Source organism: Pyrgilauda ruficollis, unplaced genomic scaffold, assembly GCF_017590135.1.
Source record: "Pyrgilauda ruficollis isolate IOZ18807 unplaced genomic scaffold, ASM1759013v1 scaffold66, whole genome shotgun sequence".
NCBI lineage: Eukaryota > Metazoa > Chordata > Aves > Passeriformes > Passeridae > Pyrgilauda > Pyrgilauda ruficollis.
In genome coordinates, this window is record NW_024528377.1 from 6,441,679 (window position 1) to 6,459,030 (window position 17,352).

Genomic DNA, 17,352 nt, shown 5'->3' on the forward strand with positions numbered 1-17,352 from the left:
GATACAGCTCTTACAGAATGGCAGTCATATACCTGTGTGCATGAAAACTCTCATGTAGCTGCTGCAGAGAAGGAATTTTTTCGTTACTTCCTAAAATACAGCAGTGTGTCTCCTTATTTTGGTTTAATATTTCTTTAATTTTAATTTTGGCAGAATTTTCCCAGCTGCTAGGTGCTTTGGTGCTAGGAAGATGCACAGTCATTTTGCAGAATTCTGTATAATTAAGCAATTTATTTAGCAAGTATTTCTCAAGTCATGCTGTTCCTAATAATCTTGGCTAAGAAAATCAAAGCAGCATCTCCCTCAGCTGCTATCAAGAAATAATTCCAAGGTGATGACCATCATTCTCCCGTAGATAAAAGCAGAGAAAGGCAGCCCAGGCCTGAGGAATGGGAATTTGTGTGCTTTGAAGGCAGTCTGAAGACACTGTCCTTGCATTTCAAAAGCCCCATAAATTTCTGTTAGCAGGGTCAAACGCAGCCCTGAAGACAGCTCTGCCTGGGATGAATTAAGGCAGTACTCAGAGAACAAGCAGCAGCTACAGGTTTCTCCTTTGGCTTCTCCAGCTTGTACTGGACAGGAGTTTTACTTGAGAATTAGGATGGTAAATAGAGTTTGTTCAAATGGCTAATAATCAAGAAAGTGAACTGTATAATTCCTGTTGGATAATAAGGAATGATCCTTCTATCTTCTTTCCACTGTAGATAATTCACTTAAATGAATCCACAAAGATATACAAATTAAGAGTTTTTAAAAGGTTTGTGGGGTTATCCTGCAGTTCTCTGCTTTGTCTATTGATGGATATTTCCTTCTGACCTCAGGTGGGACTGCATGCAGGAACAAAGATAGGTCTAAAGTGATTATTTGCTTTGTTAGAATTATTCCTCTTGTTCCATTAACCCATCAGCCATGGATAAGAAGACTCAGAATTCAGATCCTGAGCCTCGTTGGTCTCCTTTGGCTTGGCACAACACAAACCCCTCTGTATCATGTTTTGACAACAAACAGGTATCACTGTGTAGACACCAGCTTCAATTCCACCTTAGTAAGAAGCCGGATGTGAGGCATTACATGCTTCTAAAACCAAAACTCAGCGGTTTGCTTTGTTAATGAGTTTTATTTCTGATATATTTAATACTTGAACATTTAATAACTCACATCACCATGTCCATTTCAAGTGGAACACACGAAGCAAAAGCATCACATGGTTATTAAGAGCTTCACTCACTCCATGTTTTAGAATATGAAGATTTATTGTTTTGATTATAATCCAATTTAATGTCCTTAATGCACCAGAGAATAACTTGCATATCTTGTGGAGTATCTTGAAGGCTATTCTAAGGAAAGTTCATGCAGTTATTACAGTTAAAATAATCTCCTTGGCAGCACAGAGGAGCAGCACTTCTGTGCTCTTCCTGCCTGTGCCACAGTTGCTGATGAGACAGGGACAATGGCTTTAATAAGCATTACAGTACTTCAAAATTGCAGAATCATCACCTTTGATTGTGGCAGCAATTTCAATATATAAATACAGACATCCTTTAATATGTCCATCGTTGGGTGTGGGACCTGAATAAATGATCTATTTATTACATTTAGGCAGGAAAAAGGAAAATACCTACATAACATAACATAACGAAATGTAATGTAACATAACCAGCAAATATAACTGTTTTAATAACTGTGGAAGGGTAATACATATTACTGGCACAATTAAATATCTCATTTATCTCGACTCTTAAAAGGAAAAAAGGCAGAAATTCTGAAAGTGTCACTGAAGGACTATTTATTTTTTTAAGGTATAAATACTGCTGCTGACAACTGCATTTAATTAAATTATTTACTAGGTGTTGACTAATTAACTGGGACACTGCACATGGAAGGACTCTGAGCAGCTATTATTATTCTAGAGTAACTCAATATCTGTGCTTGAGCATGTGCACATGGTTCTGATTCAGTCTCTGTGAACTGATATCCCAGTTATGCCACTGCCACTCATAAAAAGCACCAAGTCCTTTGCAATCTTATTTCCCTCACAGAACTGTGAGAAAGAGAAATGAGATCTAATTACTGCCTGAGAAGGTGGCGTCGGATCCAGTTGCTTGATTCCCCCTGCAGGCAATTGCATTCATTCCTGTGTTAGTGAATATTTATTTTATCCAGTTCTTTCAAGTCTAGATGGAAATCGAGACCTTCAGACAGCAATAGTATATTGAAACAGAATTAAAATTCTTATGATTTGAATGGCTCTCTATTTTCACATTATTATCTATTATGCTTGATATGGACCAAACCCCAGACTGCTGAGTCCACACAGGATTGACATGAGTGCACTGCTGGAAAGGTGTCGCATTCAGAAGAATACAAAGTGTTCAGATCTCATTTCCAAAGGAAGTAATTTCCTTTGATATGCAGGAAACAAGTGTACATAAAAAAACACCCAGAAATATAATTTTAGGACTATGACATATGGGTTTTATTTTTACCCTCTTGAATGTAAGCCTTGAGAATAATTCTTGGCTTCTGTTTTTCCTTAAAGGACAACAAGGTTTTATTCAATTCACTAGATCTTCACGGGAATATCACTTTGAATATTATTGGAATTAGAGTTTATTGGACAAGCTTGTTTCACACATATTATGGGATATTTGAAAGACACATAGATGTGGAACTAGGTAATTTAGTGGTAGAATTGGCAGCGTGAGGGTAATGGTAACTGAGAGTCAACATGAAGTACATATTTGGGTTTGAGTTGGTCCTGCTCAGGCTTCCCTGCCACACTGCCATATTAGAGCTTCTTGTGCTAGCAGGATTTTCTTCCAGTGCATGGTAACAGACATTCACACTGCTCCAGCCTTGTTTTTGAGCAGTCTGACTGCAGAGAGCTCCTCCAGGGCAAATCAGAGCCCTTGCTCACAAGGAACCCCATCTCCTTGTGGCAGGGAGACTCTTTCACCTGGCTGCTTTTACTGAGGGAGGGTTTCACACTTCCAGTCCAATGACAGGGACCGGGGCTGCAGCGGCAGGCACACACTCACAGGTGATTACAAACACAAGTGACTGGGCCTTGCCCTTGTCCCAGGATTTGCCCACCCAAATCCTTGCAGTGGATACACAGAACAGCACGTACAGAGCAGGAGGAAGTTTGGGATTTTTCCTGGGATGCAGAGGTTCTTTACTGAGGATCCATGACTCTGGATACAGAACCCCTATGAGCATTATTAAAAATATTTTTGGATTGGTGTCCATCAGATTTGAGCTGGATTGATTTGAAATGTGCTGTTAGTTTTGCAGAGAAATACAGGAATATTTCCAGAAACCAAAATCTGACCCTGTGCTGATGGTAGCTGAGAGATTCCTCTTTCAAAGAGTACTTATGGCAGTAACTGCAGTAGAAACAGAGCCAGTATCTTCTGTGGGCCAGAGGTAAAAGCATTTTTTCTGTGTTTCAACAAAATAAAACCCCTCCAAAAAGTTTTTCATTTGTTTCTGTTTAAATCATCTCAAGGCAATATAATCCAAAAGCACTTTTCCCTGTGGAGAAGAGACAGCCCACCACACCCCAGGTCCTGCTGTAACCTGAGGAAAACCTAGACCCCACCTTCTAATCTGCATCTTGGGTGGTAAACCAATATATCTGAAACCTGCCCTGGTGGGATGGGTCAGCAGACTGAAGTTACAAGGAAAACCTTATCTCTGAAGTGTCAGTTTCCAAACTAAGGGTTCAACATGCACAGCTATCACAAACTCTCTCTCTTACTTGAAAATGAAAAAGAAGTTTTGCCTTTAAGTGGCAAAATCACCCACAAAAAACTCTCCTATTTTTCTGACACTCACTGTTCCACACAAGACGCCTTTAATGTTGTAATTAGCAATATTCTTGGTTGTTTGGCAGAGTTACAGTGCCATTTAATACATAACAACACCTGCTCAAGGAAGACAATGCTGTCCTTTAAGCATACAGTAGTTGAAAGAGGACTTCTATTGTCATGACTTACTAAAGCATCACTTCTAAGCAGAAGGGAAAAGCCTCAGCAAGGAACAATCTAGATACTGAAATGCAAAGTCCGGTATCACATCTCATTTTTTCCTTATTATGAAAAAACACCTTTCAGTATTTTCTGTGGAGTTCTGGCACGCATATTACTGAGCATGTACATACAGTACATCCATTCTGTTTGCCTAAAACCAACGGGAGCTTAATGCTATTTTGGAAGCCTCAAGTAATTTATAAATTCTAGGGCTCTGAGTATACTTTCAGCTGAGTCCCTGCTACCTTTCACAAGTCCCTGCTGGAATGCCATTGGCAGGAAAGGTGGGAAGTAACATGCTAATCTATGGAAAGCCAGGTCTCATTCTGCCAGTGTAGAAACTCCTCAGCCCCGAGGTAGGTCTAATACACCAAGCACATTTCTCACTGCATAAAGCCATGTCTAATTTGTCTTTCCAAGTACCTGAAAGCCAGATTTGAACTGGCTCCCAAAACAGGTGTTTTCTGATTTCTAGTCCTTCAACTAAGAGAATCTTCCATTGAAAAAGCTGGATCCTCAGAAGTCTTTCGAGAAAGAAATATGCATTGCATTAATCCCTGTATTTCATAATCCCAGAGAACAGGAGACAATCACTAGGCAACATCTGTGAAGCTAGTTAGAAAAGCAGCAGATAAACACAAGTTTTGTCAGAAATAAAGAACACAGGACAAAGTCTACTTTAATGTTGTTTTTACTTGTTTGAAGTCCAGAATTTGTTTTACATTCCCTCAATCTTGGGCTCTACAGCAGTGCACCAGAAATAAAAACATACCAAACAGTGCTGTACCTAACATGGACAACAGGGAATGTTGGGAGGTTTTCTGTAGTCCCAGTGGTTTTTTACTGTGACAGGGAAGTTAAGAATGGTTGTGTTCACAAGTAGTACAGCGGATCAATGGCCCCGTTTTTGGGGTGCAGCAGTGCTGAGGACCCACCACCCACAGTTCTGGTGGATTACTTAATCCTGGTTTAATTTGCTGCCACGGCCCAAATGCCCTAAAACACCTCCCCGGTGTATTTGGTGTACTGCTGCCTCACACTTCTCAGTCCGTATGCTGCAGGACTGCTCGATTATGCGAGCCAAAACAACAGTTAGGCAGGCGAGATCAGGAGATTCCACTCTAAAAGTTCATTTCTGGTCTAAACCAAACCCTTAACATTAGCAGCACGTCTCGTGCTCCCGATTTCCTTCCTGGGTCTTTGCTCTAACCACAGCTGCCCTGATGTCGGGGTTTAGGACTTTTCCTCTTGTTTCTTTCTCTCACGGAACGTTGTTCCATCCGTGGCTAAGAAACCACAACCATCGATGGTTCAGAGGGAAAGGACTCGCACGGGAGGGGCGCGGCCGGCTGGGCACCTAGCCGGGGGTTTGTGCTGGGGGGACGGACAGACCGCGGGACCCGGGACTGCTCCTGCCGGACAGACCGCGGGACCCGGGACTGCTCCTGCCGGACGGACCGCGGGACTCGGGATGGGGAGCGGAGATGGGACTCGGGACTGATTCTGCCGGACGGACCGCGGGACCCGGGATGGGGAGCAGGGATGGGGGCGTCTCCCGGGCAGGGGATTAGAGCTGGGCGCAGCTCCCGGACTCGGTGCAGTTATCCCCACCGTGCAGCCCGTCCATCCCCGTCCGTGCCTCCCGTCCCTCCCATCCATCCCGTGCCTCCCATCCCTCCCATCCATCCCGTCCGTCCGTCCCGTCCCTCCCCGCGGGCCGGGGGCTCGGCGGAGCCGGCGCACAGCGCCGCCTGGCGGCGCGGGGCAGGGCCGGGCCGGGCCGGGCCGGGCCCGCCGGTGTGCCGTGCTTCTCTGCCCTGCTTCTCTGCCCTGGTGCACTGCACACACCGGCAACAAACTGCCCGTCCTCTCCCCAGAGCTCTGCCCCAAAGCCCCCTCATTTAAAGTTGTAATAATCCGGAGGGAAGGGGCCGCATGCTCCATTCCCGCCTTCCTTGGCGGACACGCGCCTTTGGAACCGAGACGCCTGCGTCAGGAGCAGTCTCGGAACCACAGACCCATTGCGGCTGGAAAAGACCTCCAAGAGCCAAACCTTTGACCCGTCACCACCTTGAGGACTAGACTAGAGTCCCGAGTGCCACATCCAGTCACCTCTTGGGCACCCGCAGGGACGGGGACTCTGTCACCTCCCTGGGCTGCCCATTCCATGCTGGACAACCTTTCCATGAAGAAATTCCTGATGCCAGCCTGACCCTCCCCTGGCACAGCCTGAGGCCATTCCCTGTCCTGTTCCCTGCAGCACAGCCTGACTCCCCCGTTGTTGAGGTGAACACCCTATGTGTGGAGACACAAGGTTTGATTCTATTTCCTCAGAAGGCTGATTTATTACCTTATGATATAGATTATATTAAAATGCTACATTAAAACTATACTAAAAGAACAGAGAGAAAAAAAAGATCAGAAGGCTACAAAGAACAAGAATAGAATAGAATAACAAAGTCTTGTGACTCTCAGAGTCTGATGCAGCTGCATCTGTGATTGGCTCTTAATTAGAAACAACTAATATGCACCAGCCGCAGATGCACCTGTTGCATTCCACAGCAGCACATCATTATTGTTTACATTTCTTTCCTGAGGCCTTCAGATCCTCAGGAGAGGAAAACCCTAAGAAAGGATTTTTCATAAAACACCATAACTACAGTCCCTCCTGCCAGGAGCTGTGCAGAGCCTCAAGGTGCCCCTGAGCCTCCTTTTCCCCAGGCTAAACAGCCCCAGCTCCCTCAGCTGCTCCTCACAGCACTTGTGCTGCAGACCTTCCCAGCTGTTTCCTTCTCCGGACACGCTCCAGCCCCCCAAAAACTTCCTCATCCCGAGGGAGCTGCGTGCCAGGTTTGTGGTGAGCCGTTGCCAGGCACAGGCACAGGGACAGTCCCTGCTCTGGCCCAGCCAGCCACACTAGGGCTGATCCAGGTCCCAGCCCACATGGGCACAGCTGGCTCGTGCCCCGGTCCCTTCCTGCCCTCTCATTACAGTATTCCATGTAAAAATGCAGGGATGGGTTAAAAACAAGCGTTTAGCCTGTTTATGATGAATATTTGCAACAGTCTGGGTTGTTCCAAGGGCAGCTTCCAAACCAGCCCGAGAGTCACAGCGCTGTGTTGGTGGGACGCACTGCAGGCAGCCAAAGGTCCTCTACACCTTAATTCCCTACACCACACCCTGCTGCATTTCAGTCATATGATCTGTTCGGTGTATCGCGCTCCAGCCCACAGCATTATTTAGTCTTTTTGTAAGATTAGAAAGAAGGGAAAATAATCCCAGCAGATCTACTATTTGGCTCCACAGCCGAGTGCTTAGCCAGAACACAAGGGTTCCTCTATGTTCCTGCTCCCGAGCAGCGCAGCCCACGCCCGCAGGGTCTCTCCCGGTTCTCCTGCCTGCCCCATCCCGGCCCTGCTCCCTGCTTCTCGCCAAGCTTAAACAAAGCGCTTTTTCAGGCACCACAGAGTTACAACCTGGCTGCGGGAACCCTATCAAATCCTATTTCTGATAACTAAACTCCATTTAATCTAGCCATAATCCTTCAAATACTGTAAATATTTGTCTTTCGATTAAGAAAACAAAGCAAACCCACGGGCAGGGGGGGTCGGGGTGCTGTTTTCAGCCTTTTCAGGACGCTCACACCGAGTGTCTGGGGATGCGCGTGTGCTCCCGGCTCCCTCTGAGCCGGTATTCATGGGAGCAACTCCTCCTGGGGAGGGCAGAGCCCCCCGAGGGGCAGCGGCTGCTTTCTCGGGAGGGCAGAGCACGTGGAGGCTGCTGCAGCGGGCACAAGGCCCCCGGGGGGCGGGATGGGGAGTGCGGGGTGCGGGATGGGGAGTGCGGGATGCAGAGCGCGGGATGCGGAGTGCAGGGTGCTGGGTGCGGGATGTAGGGGGTGCAGGATTGGGAGTGCAGGGTGCGGGATGGGGAGTGCAAGGTGCTGGGTGCGGGATGCAGGGAGTGCAGGGTGCGGGATGCAGGGAGTGCAAGGTGCTGGGTGCGGGATGCAGGGAGTGCAAGGTGCTGGGTGCGGGGAGTGCAGGGTGCTGGGTGCGGGATGCAGGGAGTGCAGGGTGCTGGGTGCGGGGTGCAGGGAGTGCAGGATGGGGAGTGCAGGGTGCGGGATACAGGATTGGGAGTGCAGGATGCAGGGGGTGCGGGATGCGGGATGGGGAGTGTAGGGTGCGGGATGCAGGGGGTGCGGAGTGCAGGGTGGGGAGTGCTGGGTGCGGGATGCAGGATTAGGAGTGCAGGGTGCGGGATGCAGGGGGTGCGGCCCCGTCCGGTCCCGCCATCGATAGCTCGGCGCTCAGGCAGCCCCGAGGCCGCGGGCACCATCTTGGAGCCGGGCAGGGCCGTCCCGCGGCTTTAACGAGGCCGGCTGAGGGGCCGCACCTGGCGAGGGACAGCCCAAATACCGGCACGGGTGGGGCGGGATGCGCTAGAGAGCGGCTGTGCGGGGAAGGAGCTGAGCACGGCAGCCAGTGTGTCCTGAGCCAGGGGCGCGGTGGTGTCGGGGCGCTCCGCAGCGTGCCCGGCAGGCCAGGGGCCATCCTGCCCTCTGCTCGGCCCCACTGAGGGCACACCTGGGGGCTACGGCAGGGACACGGAGATGGGGAGGGCTCGGGAGCAGCGCTGGGAGCTGCGCCTGTTTATTCCGGACAAGACTGAGAGGGGATCCATCAGTGCACGTCAACGTCTCAAATGGGTGCCGAGAGGACGGCGCTACACTTGGCAGACTTGGTGCTAGACTTGGTGCCAGCGGCAGAACAAGGAGCGCTGGCCATGAAGAGAAGCACAAGGAGTTTAGCAATGGCCATGAAGTGAAGCACAAGGAATTTAATCTCAACGTGAGGAACCCTCCTTACACTGAATGGCAGAGCCCTGGAACAGCTGCTGGGCTGTGTCCCTCTCTGCAGGAAGCCCAAGCCCCCGGAGCACGTTTCCCTGTGCCCTGCCCTGGAGGCCGTGCCCCGGCAGGGGGGATGCCCTGGCTGCTCTCCCGAGCTCGCTCCCGGCCCCGGCAGCTCCCGCGGCTCCGCTCCCGCCGCCCGGGACGGCGCGGCCGCGGCTCGCCGCGCATGCGCAGGCGGCGCCCGCCGCTCATGGCACAGGCGCGGTCGCGCTGTCGCTCCGGCCGCGGGAGGAGGAGGAGGAGGAGAAGAAGGAGGAGAGGGGAGGCACGGGAGGAAGAAGATGCCGGGGAAGCTGAAGGTCAAGATCGTGGCGGGGCGCCATTTGCCGGTGATGGACCGCGCCAGCGACCTGACCGACGCCTTCGTCGAGGTGGGTGGCGGGGGAGCGGGCCCGGCCCGCGCGGGGAGGCACCTGCCGGGCCCGGCCGCGCTCGGGGAGCGGCACAGCGGCGGGGCTGCCCGGGAAGGGTGATCGGGCATTGGAATGGGCTGCCCGGGAAGGGTGATCGGGCATCGGAACGGGCTGCCCGGGAAGGGTGATCGATCATCGGAAGGGGCTGCCCGGGGAAGGCTGATCGATCATCGGAAGGGGCTGACCGGGAAGGGTGATCGATCATCGGAAGGGGCTGCCCGGGAAGGCTGATCGGGCATCGGAAGGGGCTGTGGAGCCGCCGTCCCCCGCGGCGCTCAGGGCTCTGTGCCGTGGTGAGGCTGCGGTCGGTCTCAGCCTGGGCTCGGGGATCGCAGGGGGCATTTCCAGCCTAACCGAGTCTCTGGTTAGACAGACGTGTTGCAAGGAGGATGGCGAAGTAATAAAATCGCCTTTAAATCAGTTATGTTATTGAATATACGAGTGGTTGTACAGGCTTTACTTTTGAGGCCAACGTTCATCTTTCCTTTTAAAACATTTGAAATATTGAAATGTTTTCAAAGTGGGCTTTTAGTCAATAAGTACTTAATATTATTTGCGTGTTTAAATCACTTCATTGCACCCAGAGTATCTAGCTTCAGCCTTCTTTGCAGTCACGTAGTTTGCAGGCAATATGTAGGGCCCTTCTCAGGAAGGGATTGTAAAACAAGCTGAAGTACAAAATAAGTGGAGTTATTTAAGGCCCAGGTTGGATGGGGCTCTGAGCAATGGCAGGGGGTTTGAACGAGGTGGACTTTAGGGTCCCTTCCAAACCAAGCCTTTTTATGATTTCTGTTACATGATCCTTGTCTTTTTTGATTCATTTTTTTCCAATATGAATGACTTAGAACATTTCAGAAGCATTCCATGTGTTCGGGACTTAGGCTGTGAGAAAAATCAGAACTATTTAAAAATGGTGTGCTCTGGAAATGCGTGTCTTGTGCCACAAATAGTGATTGAGGTGTGCCACAAAAGAGTGGTTGAAGCTGGCACGATGCTAGAATTAAGGTAGGAAGACAGAATGTCTTTCTAGACCTGTATACTCTGGAAAATATGATAATGTTAATACAAAAGTAAATTTGGGGTGTATAAGTCGTGATTTAATTTGGTGCTTAAAAATTGGGGTGACATTAGACTCTAAGGGCATTGCTTAATGGGAGAGTAAACTGGTGGTAAATGAGGATGTATTTCAGCCTTTCAGTGGAGCAGAAATTGTACGTAATTTTATTTTATTACATGAAACCTAGGTTTCACTGTTTTGTCAGCTGTTTCAGTGGTCAGGTTTTAATTTTTAAAAGCTTCTCTTGTAGGCTGCCTGTTAATCCAGTCTAAAATTACAACAACTCTGACGCTTGCTACCAGGGGACAGGGAGAACAGGGCTAGGAAATGCAGTTCCCCGAGTTTCATTTGGCCTGGTTTTACTCTGTGTTAGGAGAAACAGCTCTCCTCTTCTGTGGGTCACTGTTCCCAGCCCTGCTGTCGGTGTAGCAAAGCAGATTGCTGGAATTATGTAGTAAAACACTAGCATAGCAGAAAAGGAAAATAGACACTTTCATCAAGATCAGTTTGCTTGGCTGGGTTGATGTGCAGTTCCATGGGTGCCCTGGCACAGGTAAGGGTGTAGAAATACACAGATGGGGGCCTTGCTTCTAGGATTGTTAATTAGGAGCTGTGTGAAGTAACTTCCCTTTCCGTGTGTGGAGAAGGCAACGCAGCAGGTGAGACTTATTGCAAAGTAAGTTGAGATGAAACTATTGTTTCATTTTTCTGTGTGAGATTGCTGAGAAACTTTCCAATGTGTTCTTCCTTAAATAGAACGAAAAGCACATGTTAAGGTTCTAGTTGTTTACTAACCTTAAATTTCCTTCTTAAATACTGCAATATAAACTTGGAACTAGAAAAGAGAATGAGGAGAGACTTAAGAGCTCTTACTTGGCCCAGGTTCTGCAAAACTTGGGCTTCAGTAGCTTGAGCACAGTGATCCTTGCCCCAGCTCAGAATGTTTATTGCCGTTTCTTCCATAAACGTGCTGTTAACTTTGCACGGTGGGCAGCGGTGTGGAGTTTTATTGTCTGTGCAGCCTCAGCGAGCTGGCTGGAGCTGTGGGGAGTGCAGTTCTGGCTGCCCGGGGCTCCGAGGGAGCTGATTTAGCCCCGGGATAACGCCTGAGGTCGGCTGGGTGCAGCTCAGGGCCCTTGGGTGCCGGCAGCCCTGCAGTCAGAGCTGGTGTTTAACTGGTCGCTCAGCCGGTGCTTTACTGTACTTCAGCCAGTGGGATTGCCCCTGTGCCAAAGAATCGCTGTGCTACTGAGATGTACCCGGTGGTCACTTCACACTGCCTCGGGCAGGACCACACTCACTGCTCAAATCCAGGCCTGAGTTCAGTTTCCAAAATGCCTTTAGCCTGTTAAAAGGTAAAAGCTGTCAAAACCTCTAACTCCAGCATTTCTTCTCTATCTGCCTAGTCATTATTTTCCTTAAGAATCTTGAATAAATTTGAAAATGTAACTTTGAGTGTTTGTAAGTGGCTGGGATGAGGTGCAGGCAGCCTTCAGAGAACTGCATGTGTTTGGAAATGGTTTGAAATGAAAGCTGCAGTGAAATAAAGGCTTTTCCTTTGTGCTGTGTGGCTTCCTGATAGATGGAGCATCACAGAAATTGTTTCACTTAAAAAAAGGAAACAAGAAGCCCCCACAAAACCCAAATGAGCTTAGCCTGAAATAGATGCCTGCAGAGACCATATGGGTACTGCTGAAGTGGGTTATTATGTGGTTGATGGTGCAATAAGAGTATGGAAAACATTCAATTTCTAGTAGTCCTCTCTCTATATATCTCAAATCCAACTTGTTTTTACATTTATTTAATCAATTTTCAGTGAAGATGGTTGAGAAATCCTAGAGAGAAGAGTAATAGGTCACAAACTACCAACATTTAGAATATTTTTCCTTATAGAAGGCAAGGAGTGTATGTAAAGTGACTTTGAGTAGCCAATATAAGTGATATTTTTGCCTCTCAAATGACTGAGGAGGCAAAGAAACAATTTTAGTAGTATGACAGGATGAGAGAGAGATTGATTGGAAGTGTCATAGACACGTGGATACTGATATATGTAAATTGAGTTTAAAAGCCACTCAGTGAAAACAAAATTATTTGTTGAAATATGTATTTGAAATTATTCGCCTATGTCAATTAAACGAGTTTCAGGTTTTTTGTATTAATATTTGTAATTGCTAATTGAATGTTTGTGTTTTCAGGTGAAATTTGGAAATACAACATTCAAGACAGACGTGTATCCCAAATCACTTAATCCTCAGTGGAATTCTGAGTGGTTCAAATTTGAAGTAAGTATTTTTAAGAGTTTGCCTGTAACTGTATAGACACTCTGGTTTAGCTGCCTTAATTAAACAATTGCATTTCCGGCAGAGAGAGCGTGAGCACTGAAGTGTGTTTGTGTTTACATGCACAAAGCCTTCTCAGCAGAGCCAGCTCCAGTGGCTCCTTGTTTGCTAAGGGCGTCTCTGGCTTCTCAGGAGTGTTTGTGCAGATAAAAGCTTGCCAGGCTGGATCCAGCTTCAGTGTCGTTCTGCTGGAAAAGAGAGCACTGCACTGAAGGTGGGGAGGTGCAGCCGGGGTTAGCCTTGGTCAGCACAGCCATCAGTGCAACTGTCTGTAAATAAATACATACATGTGAAAGTACCGCTGTTCTGGTGGGGTTTTTTAATTTTGAGCAAGGAAAGTTAGTAGGTATTTGAAGTCTTACATTTGGTCGCAAAGATAATGCAAAGGAGAAAACGGAAAATTCCTGTGTGAAGATTACAAAATAAAGAGCTTGGACAACAATTGTTGGACACTCTCTTCTCGTTTCCTTATGTAATAATGAGGGCACTCAGCATTTTCCTGTAATTGCTTGTTGCTTTCCAGGATCTAATTTGTTGATGTCCTTTGACATTATGCCCTGAACAATGTTTACATGTTTCTTTCATTTTTTGACTACTTCGAAAATGAGGATTATGTTTAGAATAAATTAATTATTAAAACACTTGAATGTGTAGTTCTGGTTCATTTACCGTGCCCTAAGGCAATATCACAATTCTGCAAACACTTAGATGAGTCATCCCATTGCAGTTAGCAAACTTAATTCTTGGTTTGTGACACTGAACACAAAAATTTGTTAAATAGCTGTCTCAGTCCTAAAAGAAAATAGTTGTTATCTGTAGATGGGTTATTGCATTTAGGAAATTGCATGTGTAGAATTACTGAGCTTTTACCACAGGCTGTGTAAAATAATCTGCTTTTAAGCCACTGGCCAGTAATGGGAAGACCATAATCTTAACTTCAGAGCATAATAGTCCTCTGAAGTATTTTGTCTAAAATTTTCTTTCTTTCTTTTCCTTTCTTCCTTGTTTTATTTATTTATCTATCAGTGAGTATTGTGGAGATAGGTGGACAATATTCTAAGTGTGACTTAAAATATTGTGGAATTTTAAGATGAATAATCTCTGTAATTGTGCTTTTCTGTTCTTCTCCCAGTGACAGCTCTGTTTCCAGGATCTCACCAGTCTCTGAAGGATAAAACCAAGTGCTGTTTAGCTTCAGGAAGCTGACATTACAGATTTGTCTGTGTCAGGTCACTGTCCATAACTGGCTCTCTTCTCCTCTGCGTTTGTTTCTCAGCAGTGTTCCCCTGCACATTTTTAAACACGGATGTCTGTTAATATCTCTTTGCAGGTGGATGATGAGGAGCTGCAGGATGAGCCTCTCCAGATCACAGTTCTCGACCACGACACGTACAGTGCCAACGATGCCATTGGCAAAGTGTACATAGACATCGACCCTCTGCTCTACAGCGAGGCAGCCACCGTCATTTCGGGCTGGTTTCCAATTTATGACACCATTCATGGTAAGCTTTGCTGATTTAAAACAGCCTTTTTGAAACGTAATCTGCTTCTTGTAGTCTTGTAAACTGTCTTCAGAAATTTGTAATCACTTCAGCTTTGGAGTTGGAAAACTACTTTCCTGGCTTTTTTTTTCCCTTATTTTTGACATGAGAGAATTTCTGGCAGGGGAGTAAAGACTGGTGCTTGGCAGAACGCCTCCCGTAGGATTTGTGACAAGAGGAAAAAATACTCACTAGTTACTGCAAATTTCAGATTACAAAAAAGACTCAGACTTATTGTCCAATTACCACATGCTTGCTAAACAAGTGTACTTTTGCTGGGGTTGCTTGAAGTGTGCCTTCCTGGAATTTGGGATAAACTTCAATTGAGATGAAGGGACAAGGATGTGAGATCTTCAACAGGATGAAATTCCTTTTCCCTGCAGTAAGTGCTCTCAGTGCTAGGTGGATTTCATCAGAATGTCTTGAAGGTATGAGAAAATAAAGGTAATGATGCTTTTGATTTTAATGGCACAGCTTTTGTCTCAGAGAGCCAATGTCATTTTAGAGCAATGAACTTGCTGCTTGGATACCTTAGTGCAGAACATCTCTGTGACTGCCATTGTCCCCCTTGTCCATTATTCAGGGTGAATTAAATGACCTAATGATGTTCAAAGCTAATTAGAAAATAGTTGTTATCTGTAGATGGGTTATTGCATTTAGGAAATTGCATGTGTAGAATTACTGAGCTTTTACCACAGGCTGTGTAAAATAATCTGCTTTTAAGCCACTGGCCAGTAATGGGAAGACCATAATCTTAACTTCAGAGCATAATAGTCCTCTGAAGTATTTTATCTTAAATTTTCTTTCTTTCTTTTCCTTTCTTCCTTGTTTTATTTATTTATCTATCAGTGAGTATTGTGGAGATAGGTGGACAATATTCTAAGTGTGACTTAAAATATTGTGGAATTTTAAGATGAATAATCTCTGTAATTGTGCTTTTCTGTTCTTCTCCCAGTGACAGCTCTGTTTCCAGGATCTCACCAGTCTCTGAAGGATAAAACCAAGTGCTGTTTAGCTTCAGGAAGCTGACATTACAGATTTGTCTGTGTCAGGTCACTGTCCATAACTGGCTCTCTTCTCCTCTGCGTTTGTTTCTCAGCAGTGTTCCCCTGCACATTTTTAAACACGGATGTCTGTTAATATCTCTTTGCAGGTGGATGATGAGGAGCTGCAGGATGAGCCTCTCCAGATCACAGTTCTCGACCACGACACGTACAGTGCCAACGATGCCATTGGCAAAGTGTACATAGACATCGACCCTCTGCTCTACAGCGAGGCAGCCACCGTCATTTCGGGCTGGTTTCCAATTTATGACACCATTCATGGTAAGCTTTGCTGATTTAAAACAGCCTTTTTGAAACGTAATCTGCTTCTTGTAGTCTTGTAAACTGTCTTCAGAAATTTGTAATCACTTCAGCTTTGGAGTTGGAAAACTACTTTCCTGGCTTTTTTTTTCCCTTATTTTTGACATGAGAGAATTTCTGGCAGGGGAGTAAAGACTGGTGCTTGGCAGAACGCCTCCCGTAGGATTTGTGACAAGGGGAAAAAATACTCACTGGTTACTGCAAATTTCAGATTACAAAAAAGACTCAGACTTATTGTCCAATTACCACATGCTTGCTAAACAAGTGTACTTTTGCTGGGGTTGCTTGAAGTGTGCCTTCCTGGAATTTGGGATAAACTTCAATTGAGATGAAGGGACAAGGATGTGAGATCTTCAACAGGATGAAATTCCTTTTCCCTGCAGTAAGTGCTCTCAGTGCTAGGTGGATTTCATCAGAATGTCTTGAAGGTATGAGAAAATAAAGGTACTGATATTTTTGCTTTTGATTTTAATGGCACAGCTTTTGTCTCAGAGAGCCAATGTCATTTTAGAGCAATGAACTTGCTGCTTGGATACCTTAGTGCAGAACATCTCTGTGACTGCCATTGTCCCCCTTGTCCATTATTCAGGGTGAATTAAATGACCTAATGATGTTCAAAGCTAATTATAACTCATTGTTGGGAAGTAATTAATGGTGTTCACCAGATGCTCATCACAAGTGATGCACAGTATTTTTTGCATTTAAACCAGTTGTAGCAAATGGAAATATTAAGAAATATTGCAAAAATATTGTTTTTTTAATTACCTTTTTATCCTGTGCACATTTTCCTATCACACATTTTCTTCTGGAGCTAAATTATGCAAACACTTGTTGTAGGATGTGTACAGCTGGTAGGTTAGAGAGAGTTAGATATCTCTGTATTTTTCTAGATAAGTTGGTATTTCACAGCTTTTTTCAGTGTAAGTAAAATTGGAATTCTTATATTTTCATGCTCATAGCACTAGATTTCAATTATCTTGACTCTTGGCAAGCACTGATGCTTCCTTAAAAAAGAATAAATAAAAAATGTTTATAAGTTTGTATGAATTTTTTTCTTTCACCTGACCATGATTGTTTGTAAAAATAGATAACCCTGAGGCATTTTCTGTTATAACTGAAGGCTTCTCTCTGTTGGCATTTGGGAAGGGAGATGCAGCTGGTTTTGTTGCAGTAATGTCTGAGTTGAACAGCAGTGCTGCTGTTTCGGTGTCCTATGCTGATGTGATAAAGGCTTCTGAAGACATGAGGGATCAGACTCGCCAAGAAGTTTAGTCCTCAATATGTCAGAACCTATAATATGTGAAGTGGTTGTTACGGGGTGGGGAAAAAGAAGAAAAAGCTCTGAACAGGAAAGTGAAAGTCAAAAGGAATGGTTCTGTGTTAGAAAATATTCCATTTATAGTAAGGTTTAATCATAGTTGAAAGTTAACCTTTGTCTAAAAGAGCTATAATACCTTTTTTTTTCCTATATTTCTTGTCACAGTTAAAGTGTTTTGCAAACACTTCCTGTGCCACTTCTTGGTTCTGGAAAACCACATGAATCTTTCTCCTTGGGTTGAACTTCAGAGAGGAGCTTTACTGCAATTTTGAAATTGTTTCAGGGAGGAAATTGAGCAGAGAGAGCACCTCCTGCAGCAGAGGCCGCTGCAGCGTCAAGAGGCTGGTGGCTGCTCTTTGCCCATTCCCATC

At 45.9% G+C, this 17,352-nt stretch overlaps 1 protein-coding gene across 5 annotated transcripts in view; it reads left to right on the plus strand.

Annotated features, from left to right (window-relative positions):
- Positions 1–9,154: 9,154 nt before the first annotated feature.
- C2CD5 (C2 calcium dependent domain containing 5) overlaps positions 9,155–17,352 on the plus strand; it is a 57,961-nt gene continuing 49,763 nt past the window's right edge. For 2 of the 5 annotated variants that reach the window (XM_041484390.1, XM_041484385.1), the window contains exons 1-3: positions 9,155–9,320; positions 12,615–12,701; positions 14,089–14,260. In XM_041484390.1, the coding sequence (XP_041340324.1) occupies positions 9,231–9,320; positions 12,615–12,701; positions 14,089–14,260 (349 nt within the window). In that variant the 5' untranslated portion in view covers positions 9,155–9,230. The remainder of the gene's footprint in view (positions 9,321–12,614; positions 12,702–14,088; positions 14,261–17,352) is intronic. The other 3 variants (XM_041484386.1, XM_041484388.1, XM_041484389.1) reach the window with 3 other exon arrangements.